Source organism: Elephas maximus, chromosome 3 (genome assembly GCF_024166365.1).
Source record: "Elephas maximus indicus isolate mEleMax1 chromosome 3, mEleMax1 primary haplotype, whole genome shotgun sequence".
NCBI lineage: Eukaryota > Metazoa > Chordata > Mammalia > Proboscidea > Elephantidae > Elephas > Elephas maximus.
Genome location: NC_064821.1, coordinates 187,948,953 through 187,965,516, shown reverse-complemented (window position 1 = coordinate 187,965,516; position 16,564 = coordinate 187,948,953). Strand labels below are relative to the sequence as shown.

The 16,564-nt window shown below is 40.4% G+C and overlaps 1 protein-coding gene across 1 annotated transcript; it reads right to left on the bottom strand.

Annotated features, from left to right (window-relative positions):
* Positions 1 to 11,451: 11,451 nt before the first annotated feature.
* LOC126073637 (cornifin-A-like) lies at positions 11,452 to 11,718 on the bottom strand. The gene has a single exon (XM_049880522.1). It carries the CDS (start codon positions 11,716 to 11,718, stop codon positions 11,452 to 11,454), a length of 267 nt encoding a protein of 88 aa, XP_049736479.1.
* Between the last annotated feature and the right edge of the window lie 4,846 nt (positions 11,719 to 16,564).

Sequence of the window (16,564 nt, the reverse complement as noted above, 5' to 3'; positions counted from 1 at the left end):
CCAATTTCATATGGAAGGGAAAGAAGCCCCGGATAAGCAAAGCACTACTGAAAAAGAAGAAGAAAGTGGGAGGCCTCACCTTACCTGACTTCAGAACCTATTATACAGCCACAGTAGTCAAAACAGCCTGGTATTGGTACAACAACAGACACATAGACCAATGGAACAGAATTGAGAACCCAGACATAGATCCATCCACGTATGAGCAGCTGATATTTGACAAAGGACCAGTGTCAATTAACTGGGGAAAAGACAGCCTTTTTAACAAATGGTGCTGGCATAACTGGATATCCATTTGCAAAAAAATGAAACAGGACCCATACCTCACACCATGCACAAAAACTAACTCCAAGTGGATCAAAGACCTAAACATAAAGACTAAAACGATAAAGATCATGGAAGAAAAAATTGGGACAACCCTAGGAGCCCTAATACAAGGTATAAACAGAATACAAAACATTACCAAAAATGATGAAGAGAAACCCGATAACTGGGAGCTCCTAAAAATCAAACACCTATGCTCATCTAAAGACTTCACCAAAAGAGTAAAAAGACCACCTACAGATTGGGAAAGAATTTTCAGCTATGACATCTCCGACCAGCGCCTGATCTCTAAAATCTACATGATTCTGTCAAAACTCAACCACAAAAAGACAAACAACCCAATCAAGAAGTGGGCAAAGGATATGAACACACATTTCTCTAAAGAAGATATTCAGGCAGCCAACAGATACATGAGAAAATGCTCTCGATCATTAGCCATTAGAGAAATGCAAATTAAAACTACGATGAGATTCCATCTCACACCAGCAAGGCTGGCATTAATCCAAAAAACACAAAATAATAAATGTTGGAGAGGCTGCGGAGAGATTGGAACTCTCATACACTGCTGGTGGGAATGTAAAATGGTACAACCACTTTGGAAATCTATCTGGCGTTATCTTAAACAGTTAGAAATCGAACTACCATACAACCCAGAAATCCCACTCCTCGGAATATACCCTAGAGATACAAGAGCCTTCATACAAACAGATATATGCACACCCATGTTTATTGCAGCTCTGTTTACAATAGCAAAAAGTTGGAAGCAACCAAGGTGTCCATCAACGGATGAATGGGTAAATAAATTGTGGTATATTCACACAATGGAATACTACGCATCGATAAAGAACAGTGACGAATCTCTGAAACATTTCATAACATGGAGGAACCTGGAAGGCATTATGCTGAGCAAAATGAGTCAGAGGCAAAAGGACAAATACTGTATAAGACCACTATTATAAGATCTTGAGAAATAGTAAACCTGAGAAGAACACATACTTTTGTGGTTACGAGGGGGGGAGGGAGGGAGGGTGGGAGAGGGTTTTTTTATTGATTAATCAGTAGATAAGAACTGCTTTAGGTGAAGGGAAAGACAACACTCAATACATGGAAGGTCAGCTCAATTGGACTGGACCAAAAGCAAAGAAGTTTCCGGGATAAAATGAATGCTTCAAAGCTCAGCGGAGCAAGCGCGGGGGTCTGGGGAACATGGTTTGCGGGGACTTCTAAGTCAATTGGCAAAATAATTCTATTATGAAATCATTCTGCATCCCACTTTGAAATGTGGCGTCTGGGGTCTTAAATGCTAACAAGCAGCCATCTAAGATGCAGCAATTGGTCTCAACCCACCTGGAGCAAAGGAAAATGAAGAACACCAAGCCCACATGACAACTAAGAGCCCAAGAGACAGAAAGGGCCACATGAACAAGAGACCTACATCATCCTGAGACCAGAAGAACTAGTTGGTGCCCGGCCACAATCGATGACTGCCCTGACAGGGAGCTCAGCAGAGGACCCCTGAGGGAGCAGGAGAGCAGTGGGATGCAGACCCCAAATTCTCATAAGAAGACCAAACTTAATGGTCTGACTGAGACTGGAGGAATCCCGGCGGCCATGCTCTCCAGACCTTCTGTTGACACAGGACAGGAACCATCCCTGAAGACAACTCATCAGACATGAAAGGGACTGGTCAGCGGGTGGGAGAGAGACGCTGATGAAGAGTGAGCTAATTATATCAGGTGTACACTTGAGATTGTGTTGGCAACTCTTGTCTGGAGGGGGGATGGGAGGATAGAGAGAGAGGGAAGCCGGCAAAATTGTCAAGAAAGGAGAGACTGAAAGGGCTGACTCAAGACGGGGAGAGTAAGTGGGAGTAGGGAGTGAGATGTATGTACACTTATATGTGACAGACTGATTGGATTTGTAAACGTTCACTTGAAGCTTAATAAAAGTTATTATAAAAAAAAAAAGAAGGCAATGGGAGGATACATATAAAACTTTGAAAGAAAAAAATTTCCAACCAAGAATAATATAACCTGAAAAACTCTCTCAGATATGATGGTGAAATTAGGACATTTCCAGATAAACAGAAACTAAGGGAATTTGTAAAAACCAAACCAAACTTACAGGAATTATTAAAGGGAGTCCTCTGTTAGCGATGGTAACAGTTAAGAGTTTGGCTGCTAACCAAAATGTCAGAAGTTTGAATCCACCAGGCTCTTCTTGGAAACCGTACGGAGCAGTTCTACTCTGTCCTATAGGGTTGCTATGAGTCAGAATCAATTTGATGGCAATGGATTTGTATTTTCATTTTCTGTAAGAGAAGCAACATCAGACAACAATCTGAATCTAGGACACAGGTCCGTATCAGCCAAATACTAATCTAAGTAATCAACTCTCAAGGATAAAACAAAACTAAAAGATTCAAAACAGGGAACTAAAGACCTCAATCTGTAAATGACAACGATGTCAGAAAAATAAAAGGGGGAATGCACAGTGTAGATATAGAACTTTCAAGTGGAGGGAAAGTCAAGGTGATATCAAGGAATAAAAGACTGGTTCAAACTTAGGAAAATAAGGGTAAATTTCAAGGTAACTACAAAGAAAGTTAACAAATCTACTCACCAAAATAAATAAGAAAAACAAAAACTCAGTAAAGACAAAATCTACAATAATGAAAGAAATGAAAGGAAATTTCACAAACAAAAGGAACTCAGCACAAGAGAGTAAGAGAATCAAAGAAAACATCAGCACCACACACACACACATGCACACAAAGCACTGCAAAATGACAGCAATCAACTCACACCTATTGATAATCACACTGAATGTAATGGCTTAAATGAACCCATAAAGAAAAGAGAATGGATAAAGAATTATGACCCATCAATATGTTCTCTAAAAGAAACACACCTTAGACACAAAAACATAAACATATTAAAAATCAAAGGATGAAAAAATATATCAAGCAAACAGCAACCAAAAAAGAGCAGGAGTGGCAATACTGATCTCAGATAAAATAGACTTTAATAAAATAAAGCCCACTATAAAAGATAAGGAAAGACATTATATAATGATTAAAAGGACAGTCCACTATGATGACATAACCATAAGAAATAAGTATCTCTGCACCCAACAGCAGGGCTCCACAAAGTACATGAAAGAAACTCTAACAGCACTGAAAAGAGAAACTGACAGTTCCGCGATAATAGTCGGAGACATCAACACACCACTCTTGGTAAAGGACAGAATATCTAGAAAGAAACTCAGCAGAGATACAGAAGATATGAAGGCCACAATCAACCATCTTGACCTCATGGACATATATAGAACACTCCAACCAACAGCAGCAAAGTACAATTCTTTTCCAACTCACATGGAACATTCTCCAGAATAGACCACATATTAGGCCACAAGACAACTCTCAATGAAATCCAAAACATTGAAATAATACAAAGCAAGGAAAAAAATAAAATAAATGGAAGCTGAAGAACACCTTGCTTAAACACCACTGGGTAATAGAAGAAATCAAAGATGGAATAAAAAAAAATTTCTAGACTCAAATGAGAATGAAAAAGGATTTCTAAATTCACTCTATGAAGTGAGCATAACCCTGATAACAAAACCAGGCAAAGACACCATAAAAAAAAGACCAATATCTCCCATGAATATAGATGCAAAAATTCTAGCCAATAAAAGTCAGTCTCATTCAAAAAAAAAAAAAAATACACCAACACCAAGTTGGATTCATACCAGGTATGCAAGGATGGTTCAACATTAGAAAATCAATCAACATGATCCACCACATAAATAAAAGAATCACATGATCATCTCAATCAATGCAGAGAAGGCATTCAATAAAGTCCAACACTCATTCCTGATAAAAACTCTGAATAATAAAGGGCATCTATACAAACGGCACTGGGTTTTTTTTTTTTTTATATATATACAAACCCTGGTGGCGTAGTGGTTAAGTGCTACAGCTGCTAACCAAGAGGTCGGCAGTTCAAATCCGCCAGGCGCTCCTTGGAAACTCTATGAGGCGGTTCTACTCTGTCCTATAGTGTCGCTATGAGTCAGAATCGACTTGACTGCAGTGGGTTTGGTTTTTTTGGTATACAAACCAACAGCCAACATCATTCTCAACAGCGAGAGGTTGAAAACATTCTCCTTGAGAAAGAGAACAAGACAAGGATGCCCTTTATCACCACTCCTATTTAACATTGTGCTGGAAGTCCTAGCTAGAGCAGTAAAGCAAGAAGAGAAATAAAGGGCATCCAAACTAGTAAGGAAGAATTAAAACTATACCTATTTGTGGGTGATACAATATTATATAGAGAGAGCCTGAAAGACTCCACAAGAAAACTACTGGAACTAATAGAAAGATTCACCAGAGTAGTAGGATACAAGATAAACATACAAAAATCAGTTTGATTCCTGTACACCAATAAAGGGAACTACAAAAAGGAAATTACGAAAGCAATACCATTTATAACACCCACCAGTGCCATCAAGTCGATTCTGACTCATAGTGACCCTATAGGACAGAGTAGAACTGCCCCACAGAGTTTCCAAGGAGCTCCTGGTGGATTCGAACTGCTGACCCTTTGGTTAGCAGCTGTAGCACTTAACCACTACACCACCAGGGTTTCCTACCATTTATAATAGTCACAAAAAATAAAATACTTAGGAATAAATCTAACCAGGGACAAAAAAGACCTATACAAAGAAAACTACAAAACACTACTGCAAGAAACCAAAAGAGACCTACAGAAATGGGGAAACATACCGTGTTCATGGATATGTAGACTCAACATTGTAAAAATGTAAATTCTACCTATACAAAACTAAACTCAGTGCTGTCAAGTCAATTCCGACTCATAGAGACCCTATAGGACAGAGTAGAACTGCCCCACAGAGTTTCCAAGGAGCGCCTGGTGGATTCGAACTGCCGACCCTTTGGTTAGCAGCCATAGAACTTAACCACTATGCCACCAGGGTTTCCATTCTACCCATAAATAAAATAAAAAAAAAAAAATTTTTTTCAGCCTACAAATACAATGCAGTTCTGATCCAATACCAACAGCATTCTTTAACCAGATGGAAAAACTAATCATTAACTTTATATGGAAAGGAAAAAGTCCCTGGATAAGTACAGCATTATTGAAGAAAAAGAACAAAGTAGGAGACCTTTCACTACTTAATCTCAGAACCTACTGTACAGCTTCAGTAGTCAAAACAGCCTGGTACTGGTACAAAGGGAGACACATTGACCAATGGAGTAGAATCTAGAACCCAGATGTAAATCCATCTACCTACGGCTACCTGATCTTTGACAAAGGGCCAAAGTCCACTAATGGGGAGAAGACAGTCTTTTTAACAAATGGTGCTGACAAAAATGGATGTCCATGTGTAAAAAAATGCAACAGGACTCATACCTCACACCATACACAAAAACTAATTCAAAATGGTTCAAAGACCTAAATATAAACCCAAAACTAAAAAGATCATAGTAGAAAAAACAGGGTAAACACTAGTTACCCTAATATAGGCCATAAATAGCATATGAACCATAATGAATGATACATAAATACCAGAAGATAAGCTAGATAAATGGGATATCCAAAAAATTAAACACTTACATTTATCAAGACTTCACCAAAAGAGTAAAAAAGAGAAACTACAGACTGGGAAAAAAATATTTGGCTGTGACATTTCAAACAAAGTTCTAATCTCTAAAATCTACAGGAAAATCCAACACCTCTACAAGAGAAAGACAATAATCCAATTAAAAAATGGGCAAAGAATATGAACAGACACTTCACCAAAGAAGACATTCAGGAGGCTAACAGACACATGAGGAAAAGCTCCCTATCACTAGCCATTAGAGAAATGCAAGTCAAAACTATACGGAGATACCATTTTACCCCAACATTACCGTCACGGATCAAAACAATGGAAATTAACAAATGTTGGAGAGGCTGTGGGGAGATTGGGACGCCTATGTCCTGCTGGTGGAAATGCAAAATGACAAAACCATTTTACAAAACAGTATGGTGCTTCCTTAAAAATCTAGGAATAAAAATACCACATGATCCTGCAATCCTACTCCTAGAAATATATCCTAGAGAAATAAGAGCCATCACACAAATAGGCATATGCACACCCATATTCCTTGCAGAATTATTCAAAGTAACAAAAGGATGGAAACAACCTAAGTGTCCATCAGATAAACAAACTATGGTACATACATACAATGGAATACTGTGCAATGATAAAAACAATTTTGAATCTGCAACACATCTCACAGTATAAATGAATCTGGAGGGCATTATGCTGAGTGAAGTAAGTCAATCATAAAAGGACAAATACTGTATGAGACCACTATTATAAAGACACATGAAAATGTTTCTAACAGAAAAAAACAATCTTAGATTTTTTTTTGAGGGAAGGGAGTGGAGGGGTGGGAAAAACTTAGTAGATAAGTGGTAACTTTGGTGAAAGGTAAGACAATATGCAATACTGGAGAAAACAGTACAACTTGACTATGACAAAGTCATAAAGCTTGACAGACACATCCAAACTACCTGAGAGACCGAGCTACTGGATTGAGGGCTGGGGACCATGGTCTCAGGAGACATCTAGCTGAATTGGCATAAAATAGTCTATGAAGAAAATATTTTACATCTGACTGTGGTGAGTAGTGACTGGGGTCTTAAAAGACTGCAAGTGGCCATCTAAGATACATCTACTGGTCCCATCCCAACTGGAGTAAAGGAGAATGAAGAAGATTAAAGACAAAAGGGAAAGACTAGTCCAAAGGACTAATGGACTACAACTATTGCAATCTCTACCAGACTAACCCCAGAACAATTAGATGGTGCCCAGTTACCACCACAGACTGCTCCGGGAGGGATCACAATAGAGGTCCCTGAACAAAGCAAGTGAACATGTAGAACAAAACTCAAATTCACACAAAAAAAGACTAGGCTTGCTGGTCTGACAGAGACTGGAGAAAGCCCAAGAGTATGGCCCCCAAACATCTTTTTAGCTCAGTACTGAAGTCACTCCTGAGGTTCACCCTTCAGTCAAAGATTAGATAGATCTACAGGGTCAATAATAACACACATGAGGAATGGCCTTCGTAGTTCAATAATGTATAGTAGACTAATGGGCACACCAGACAAAGAGCAAGGACAGGACTGAAGGAAGGGGCAGGAAAACTGGATGAATGGAAACAGGGAACTTGGGGTGGAAAAGGGGAGAGTGTAGACACATCGATGGGTTGCCAGCCAAGGCCACAAAACAATTTGTGTATTAACTGTTTAATAAGAAACTTATTTGCTCCATAAACTTTCATCTAAATCACACTCCAAAAAAAGTTTTAAAATATGGATGTTCATTTAAGATGTTTAAACCACTTTACATTCATAATCCACCACAAGTCTGTCAGTTTGCTGTACTGTGAGGGCTTGCATTTTGCTATGATACTGAAAGCTATGCCAATGGTATTTCAAATACTAGCAGGATCACCCATGGTGGACAAGTTTGAGTGGAGCTTCCAGACTAAGACAGACTAGGAAGAAGAACCTACAGGTGTACTTTGGTAAAAATTGGCCACTAAAAACCTTACGAATAGCAGCCAAGCATTGTCTAGTATAGTGCCAGAAGATGAGTCCCTCAGGTTGGAAGGCACTCAAAATACAACTGGGAAGTGTTGCCTCCTCAAAGTAAAGTCAACCTCAATGTCTTGGATGGAGTAAACTTTCAAGACCTTCATTTGCTGGTGTGGCACCACTCAAAATGAGAAGAAACAGCTAAAAATATCCATTAATAATTGGAACATGGAATGCACGAAGTATGAATCTAGGAAAATTGGAAGTTGTCAAAAATGAAATGAACCACATACAGATCGATATTCTAGACATTAGTGAGCTGAAATGAAATGGTATTGGCCATTTTGAACAAGACAGGAATGACAAATTGAAGAGCAATAGTGTCACATTCATTATTAAAAAGAACATTTCAAGATCTGTCCTGAAGTACAATGCTGTCAGTGATAGGACAATATCCACACTCCTTTTTTTTACAAGGAAGACCAGTCAATATGACTATTATTCAGATTTACATACCAACTACTAATGGCAAAGACGAGGAAATTGAAAACTTACATCAATGTCTGCAGTCTAAAATTGATCAAATATGCAATAAAGATGCATTTATAAGTATTGGTGATTGGAATGTGAAAATTGGAAACAGAAAAAATATCATTAGAATGAGGATTTCAGAATACTTAATTGTGCTCATGCAGAACCTGTATACATACCAAGAGGCAGTCGTTCAAAGAGAACAAGGGGATACTGCGTGGTTTAAATCCAGGTAATGTGTGCGTCAGTTTTGTATCCTTTTGCCATACTTATTCAATCTGTATGCTGAGCAAATAGTCCAATAACCTGGGCTATATGAAGTAGAATGCCACATCAGGATTGGAGGAAGACTCATTAACAACCTGCAATATACAGGTGATACAATTTTGCTTGCTGAGTGTGAAGAGGAGTTGAAGAATTTACTGATGAAGAATGAAGGCTACAGCCTTCAGTATGGCTTCCATCTCATCATAAAGAAAACAAAAATCCTCACAATTGGACCATTAAGCAACATCATGATAAACGGAGAAAATATTGAAGCTGCCAAGAATTTCATTTTACTTGGATTCACAATCAGTGCTCACAGAAGTAGAAGTCAATAAATCAAATGATGTATTGCATTGGCAAATTTGCTGCAAAAGGCCCCTTTAAAGTGTTTAAAAGCAAAGATGTCACTTTGAGGACTAAGGTCCACCTGACAAAAGCCATGATATTTCCAATCGCCTTGTATGCATGCAAAGCTGGACAATGAAGAAAGAAGATCAAAGAATAATTGATGTCTTTGAATCATGGAGTTAGTGAAGAATATTGAATATACCATGGACTGCCAGAAAAACAAATCTATCATGGAAGAAGTATGTAGAGGCAAGGATGTCGAGACATTGTCTCACATACTTTGGACATGCTATCAGGAGGGACCAGTCCCTGGAGAAGGACATCATGGTTGGTAAGGTAGAGGGTCAGTGAAAAAAATGAAGACCCTCAATGAGATGTACTGACACTGTTGCTGCAACAATGGGCTCGAACATAGCAACAATTGTGAGGATGACACAGAACCAGGATGCTTCCTTCTGTTGTACATAAGGTCACTATGAGTCAGAACAGACTTTGTGGCACCTAACAACAATGACACATTCATAACATCTGTGTATCCTAGAATCCATTTCCTCATGTAGGATCAGCTTTTTAATTGTGACTGGTCCTGTGTAATTTTTAGATTCTTCTATCATTAAAATAAGCTATAATGTGAAGCCACCTCAACCTGTGCATTGGACCAGTGACATCATTCTCTCCTGCTAGTTTGACAACTACTCATCACCTGGTAACGACTTGTTTGACAATTTCTGTCTTATGGTTTCCAGATATCTCTGGAGTTCTTGCCAAACTTAGGTGGAGGGGTTGCGCATAACACGGATGCTGCCTGTCACCTGCCTCACATAATGCAGACCACCTACCCTGTCAAGAAATGCGATTTGATACCCAGAAACCAATATAGCCCCTCCAAAATTTTCTGCAGAATTCTCTGTCTCTGGTAACAGCTCTCTAACATCTCAAATTCAGCCATTATGAACCTGAAAACCTCTGATTGCCCTTTAAATCAGTTTTATGTTTGAAATTTGAAAAATCAGGAGCTCTACTAGATGCTCTTTAAGTGCCTTTCACCCTGAGATTTTACAGCTCAATGAACTACTCTCCGCCAACCTTGTGATTATTAATTCACTTCACTGGATCATGCACACCTCTTTGCAATCCCTGTGCAAAACTCACCTCCTTTTTTAAAAATCACTGGATAAATCTGTTTCTGTGGATTTTGCTGGGGGAGTCACTATAGTGTGAGAGTGTGTGTGTGTGTGTGTGTGTGTGTGTTTGTATGGGTATGTGAATATCTCAGCTCCCAGAGAAGCCCTGGTGGCACAGTAGTTAAGAGCTAAGGCTTCTAGCCAAAAGGCTGGCAGTTCAAATCCACCAGCAGCTCCCTGGAAACCCTATGGGCCAGTTCTATAGCGTAGCTATAAGTCAGAATTGACTCTGTGGTAAATGGGTTTTTTTGTTGTTGTTGTTCTGTTTTTAAGAGAAGACTGCAAACTCTCCAAGAGGAACACTGTAGACCCTCCTCTCCTCTTCCTAGAACAGTTTTAAGCCTGTCCTCATATGGTGGATATCCAGCAAAAGGTAACATTGCCTGAGATAATGAAGGTGGAGTTTGTGTGTATGTGATTACCTGAGAGTGTGAATATGTACAGTGTGTGAGCCTTTCTGAGTGTTTTTGTGTCTACATGTGTTGGGGATGATCAAAGAAAAAATGAGTGAAGAACAACGTAATATCAGATTCAAGTATGCAGGAGTAATGTTTTTAGAATAAAGAGAAGACTGTGGGAAGGGTATTAAGAAGCTGCTTGGAGTAGAAACCAAAGGAACTGAGGCATGACCCAGTGAAGGGCAAGAGGAGAGCCTTCCTCTATCTGGGGCTGTCCAAAGTACCATATTGTTGATATCATTGCACAATATCCATTGACAACCCAGAAATGGCCTCTAAGCCCAGCTCCATGCCCCTTGCCAGGATCAAATGACTTCTTTATCAACTCTTTGCTGTCTACAGCTCCTGACTCATGATGGGAGAGCAAGAAAGGGAATAGAGTCAGCCAAAAACACAGGCTGAGGAGAATGAAAATTGATTTAATGGGCACAGAGAAAGAAACATGAATTTGTTTCCATCCAGAATTCCTCTTCACATGAACCCTGAGCAGCTGAAGAGCAGCAAAACCACCAAGACCCTCTGCTTAATTCAGAAGCTCAGGGGACACTCCAAAGCATATGTAAGGGAAAGCTTCAGAGTCTATAATTTTAGGATGCACACAAGAGACAGACTGTGACTCAGGGTGACAACATATTGATTACAAGGTTTACAGGCAATTAAGACAGAGAGGTAGATAGGAATAAGTTGCTCATCAACCAGTGGTCAGCTCCTCAAGGGCAGGCCACTTCACTTCTGCTTGGTCTTCTGCTGGTGTGGGCCTGGAGTGACTGGTGAAGGGCATGGCTGTGGGTACTTGTTTTGGCCTTGATCAGGGACCTTGAGGTAGCCTGGCTCTGGAACCTTGGTGTTGCCAGGTTGTGGGACCTGGGGATGATATGGTTCCTTGGTTATGGGAACAAATGTATCTTGTGGAGACAGGCAGGGCTGTTTCACCTGCTGGTCATGAGGCTGAGGTGGTGGGGTGAATGGCTGCTTCTGCTGATGGGAACTCATGATTCAAAGGTGGCTGAACCTATAGAAAGAAAAGACAAATCAATGGATTGACTAAACACAGAAGTCGAGTTCAATATCAAATATATCTCATTTTACTCCCTTCAAAGTGAGAGCCTTTCCTCTCTTCCTGTTTCCTTAAATTTTAGATCAAAGGGTACTTTGATGATTCTTGCACTCTTTAAGAGGAGAAGTCCTAAAGTGATTTGTTCTCCATGTGAGTGTAGCCCTTCCTTATGGTCCTTCCTTCCTGGCTTATCTAAAAACCCATGCTAGAAACACAACACAGCAGGCTCCAGGATTGTTTCTTTGTCCTTCTCAGGTTTTAGATAATTTGCAAAGGTGATAAAGTAAAAAGTCTGAGCCTACCCACTCATGTCCAAGCCAGTGAGTGCCTGAGCTCTCATAGGTAAACTCTAAACCACTGCCTTGTTCCACATGATCCCACTTTTGACCATCTGCTCACAGAGTTCCCTCTGTGTGTGCTTTGTGGAAGCATTCCACTCCATGGTGCTGGTCTGCACTTACTCACCCATCATCATGCTCCTCCCAGGCACACTTGACCAGGTGTTAAATCTCCTTCCTCAAATTGCCACAGCACATTACCTAGTAATCACTTTGTATCTTATATGTTCACACATTATGCCTATGTTTTATATTCCCTGGTGGATCATAGGTTCATAGAGTAAAGAAAAAACATCTTTTGCACCTCCAGATTGACTAGTGCAGTTCTTTGATATTGCAAATCCTCAATAAAGATAAGAGGTAGAATAAAAATGTCACTAAAATTTTCCTGAACATGGTCGCTAGTCCATATTATTTTGCTAACACAGTAAAAATTCTTACAAAAATCACTAACCTATACTGATCCCAAGTTGCACAGCTATAACAGCAGATGTGAAACTTGTAAAGTTTACTATGCACAAACTGCAACTGCATATAAAATAAAAATACTCAAAATGTTAAAGAAATTCCAATCAATATAAAATATTGTTGGGCTAATATTAAGTTCACAGAAAGGAGACTCACCTGGTACACTGAGAAGAACAAGCTGTGTTGTGTCTCAGGTCTGATGTGGAGTCTCTGTCCAGCTGGCTTTTTATGTAGCAAATGCACCCTGCCTTAAGGGAGTGAGATTTTGAGGACCACTGTATCTTCATTCCAGCTTTTGTGATGAAAATCTGGAGCTTAACATCATTTGGTACTTGGTATCTGACAATGATGTCACTTGAGCCTGTCCATACTTTCCATACCATGTGTTGGGGCTGCTGTGCGCAGCAGGTTTCTTGGGGGTAACAGGCTAAATCGAGAGGAAGTCCTCGGGTTACAGTGACCAGACACCACCATGTCTCTTGACCAGGACCCTAATCTTTAGCCCTTTTTTGCCATGTGGTGCTGCTGAATATTTGAAGAGGCTATGGAGGTAAACAACTGGCATTTCTGGTTCTTCTGGGAGCTCATGAAGGATGATGTCAATAAGTGAATCATCTGATTGTACATCTCTTAGTAGATCCAGTTGTGAGAGGGGAAAGAAAAGGCTAAAATGCCTGCTATTTAGCTGAGCTGCCTTCACTCCAGAGGAAACTTTAAGCTGTCATGTTAATCAGGGTGGTAGAAGTTACTGGGATGAACATTCAGGATTCACTGGGTCTGTCCGATGTGGTGGCACATTTCTAAGGACCCTGCCTTTCGTGGTGCCTTTCTTCTCTGGGTGTGACACAGTAACAAGAGAACTGGGATAACCTACGTTTTATACCAGCAGCTTCCTTTGCTTGTCATAAGATGACACTGAGGTCACCAACCCAGGATGTCTCCAATAGACAATATGTTACTAGGTGTGGCCCTTGGGAAACCCAAGCCATCCTTCAAACTTGGGCATGTAGATTGGCACCTCCCTCCCCACAGCTCTATGGCTCTGTCACCTCCCATGAACCCAGGCTCAGGCACAGGTACTACCATCACCTCCTTCACCAGTCCTCAAAGCCAGTAGTCACATTTTATTCTTACAAACTATCTGGTTAAAATAGGTGTTCAGTCAATGGGCGATTACTATTTTACCTTATATTTCTGTAGGTTCATGTATGAAAGGAAGGAAGGAAGAAAGCAAGGAAGGACAGAAGAAATAAATGAAAGAATGAAGGATGGAACAAAGGCAGGAAGGAAAAAGACAAAAAAAAAAAAAAAGGGTTATCTTAGAGGGCGGGCCAGAAACTGAGAACCTTAAGTAAATGGTTGCTTAGAAATGATTCTGTATCCTGTGATAGGCTTTGTGGTATGAATTGAGAGTACAGTCATGGTTTGATAAGGAAAAGATGCTTCTGCAGCCTACCCCATCCATCTCCATCTCTCCTTGCTAGCATTTGACAAGCCACCTCCCTCTGGGTTGGTGCCAGTGCCACCCTCAATTCTAGGACAACAGAATCACTTGAGTTCTCCTCTATGGTTGGGTCCAAGTCCCTTTCCTTACCAAAAGCACCCCTTGGAGCTCCAGACAGAGGGAGCTCTGGTGAGACCCTGATGCTTCATCTGGAATTCTTAGCTCCTGTGGAACCTGCTTCTTGTTCCTCTGTCCTCCATTATGCCCGAGTTATCTCTGAGGCCATAGAAATCCTGAACCTCAGCTCTGAACCAAGGTCACTCCACTGTTATTCCTTGATTATGGTGCTTGATTCTAGAACAAATTCCTTTTTTTTATTGCCTTTTTTCCTTCCCTAGGTAGGTCCTCTCTTGCCCTGCACTAACTGGCTCTTCCTTCTCCCCAAGGAAAGCCTCTTTGGCATCAGTCTCTAGAACTTCTACTTTTACCCCTACCTTGTTATTCCTGTTTTCTTGGTTAAAGAGAGTGTTAAGGCTCTTTCTGCTCTTATGAGAAGTTGATGTCTTCTCAGCAGTGCTGGGTGTGCTGATGAATTTGGCCCCAGAGGCAGAGAGAATAAATTGTGTGGCTTCTGAAGGTGAGTACCACCTCCCCATGCACCTTGGATTTTCACACTGACCCCTTTCTCTGGTGGCAGGAAGCTCAGATGAGCTGAGCCTTGCTTGGAGCCTCAGGGTGGATGGTACTGGGCACCTCAATTCAGAGGTGTAACTAAGGTATGGCAGGTAGGATGCATGCTCTGGGTGCCATTTCATGAGGGAACACTAAAGAGCAGTTTCTGTTGGCCAGCACAGTTTTCACTGCCAGCCCTTTAAAACTAATTGCCATAGGCACAATTTTCAGTGGATAAGCCCCTGCCTCTTATGCACTCTGCAAATTTGAGTCTTGCTGTTTTGCTGGCCATGGGCATCAGTGACTGGCTACATCATCATAAGATTTTTTGCCTTTTTGAAATACATGGGGGAAGGAGGCTAAAATATTGGCACTTTAGCAAGAACAGAGGCAGTGACACCAAACTTTATTAGAAAAAAAAATTTTTTTTTTTTTAGGTATTATTTATTCTTCACCACCACAGACTTGTGGTTAAAATAATGACAGTTGTATTTAACAATGTCTTTGATTAGGGAGTAAAAGTTTTAAAAATTTATCCACCTTTGAGTACTTGCCTTTTTAAATACTCAACATGACAAAATGGAAAGTATGTACGAGACACTTCTGCTGCATTCCCAAGTACAAAGGTTGCTTGGAGGAAAAGCATTTGTGTAAATGAATTTTAAACTGAAATATCTGCTTCTTTCATGAAACATAATTTTTACTTGAAAGAATAACTGACAGAGAAACTATTGTCATGGATTGAATTGTGTCCCCAAAGAATATCTGTCAACTTGGCTAGGCCATGATTCCCAATATTGTGTGATTGTACACCATTTTGTCATCTGATGTGATTTTCCTTTGTGTTGTAAATCCTACTTCTATGATGTTAAGGATATGAGAATAGTGGCAGTTATGTTAATAAGTCAGGACTCAATCTACAAGATTGGATTGTGTCTTAAGCCAATCTCTTTTGAGATATAAAAGAAAGAAGCAAGCAGAGAGACATAGGGATCTCATACCACCAAGAAAGCAGTACCGGAGCAGAGCACCTCCTTTGAACCCAGCGTTCCTGCGCAGAAAAGCTCCTACTCCAGGGGAAGATTGATGACAAGGACCTTCCTCCAGAGCCAGCAGAGAAAGAAAGTCTTCCCCTGGAGCTGACACCCTGAGCCTGGACATCTAGCCTTCTAGACTGTGAAAGAATAAACTTCTGTTCGTTGAAGCCATCTACTTGTGGTATTTCTGTTATAGCAGCACTAGATGACTGAGGCAACTATGATTACATGGAATTGGGTATTTGGGAAAAATTTACTCAATGAACAAAGTGAGCCTGTCACTTCAAGAAAAACAACTGACGTATTTGTGGCACACAGACCAAAGTCTGTGGCCTATGATCCCCTTCTCCTGGTATTCATGTCTTTGTGTAATTCTCTCTCCTTGAATGTATGCAAGACCTGTGACTTGCTTCTAACCAATAGAAAATGCAAATAAGATATCACTCCCCTAATTACATTATGTATATGACTGAATTAGCAGATGAGCTAGAGGCTCTTCTTGGAAGCTTCATGAAGAGGCCATACTGTAGAAGCCAACTTGGCAAGAAACTGTGTGCTGCCTCTAGGGATTGTAGATGGTTTCTTAGATTTGAGGGTGACCTCTAGCCAACTGTCAATAAAGCTGGGACGCTCAGTCATAGAATCACAAGAAAATAAATACTGCCAACAACCTGAATGATCATGGAAGTGGACTCTTGCCCAGTGGAGTCTCTAGCTGAGAACACGTCCTAGGCAACACCTTGACTACAGCCTTGTGAGACTCTGAGCAGAGTATTCAGCCATGTCCAGATTCCTTACCCAGAGAAATTGCAAGATAATGTGT

What these genes read in the sequence shown, in the direction of transcription:
- LOC126073637 (XM_049880522.1), bottom strand. Translation starts at nt 11,718, where the DNA reads ATGAGTTCCCATCAGCAGAAGCAGCCATTCACCCCACCACCTCAGCCT.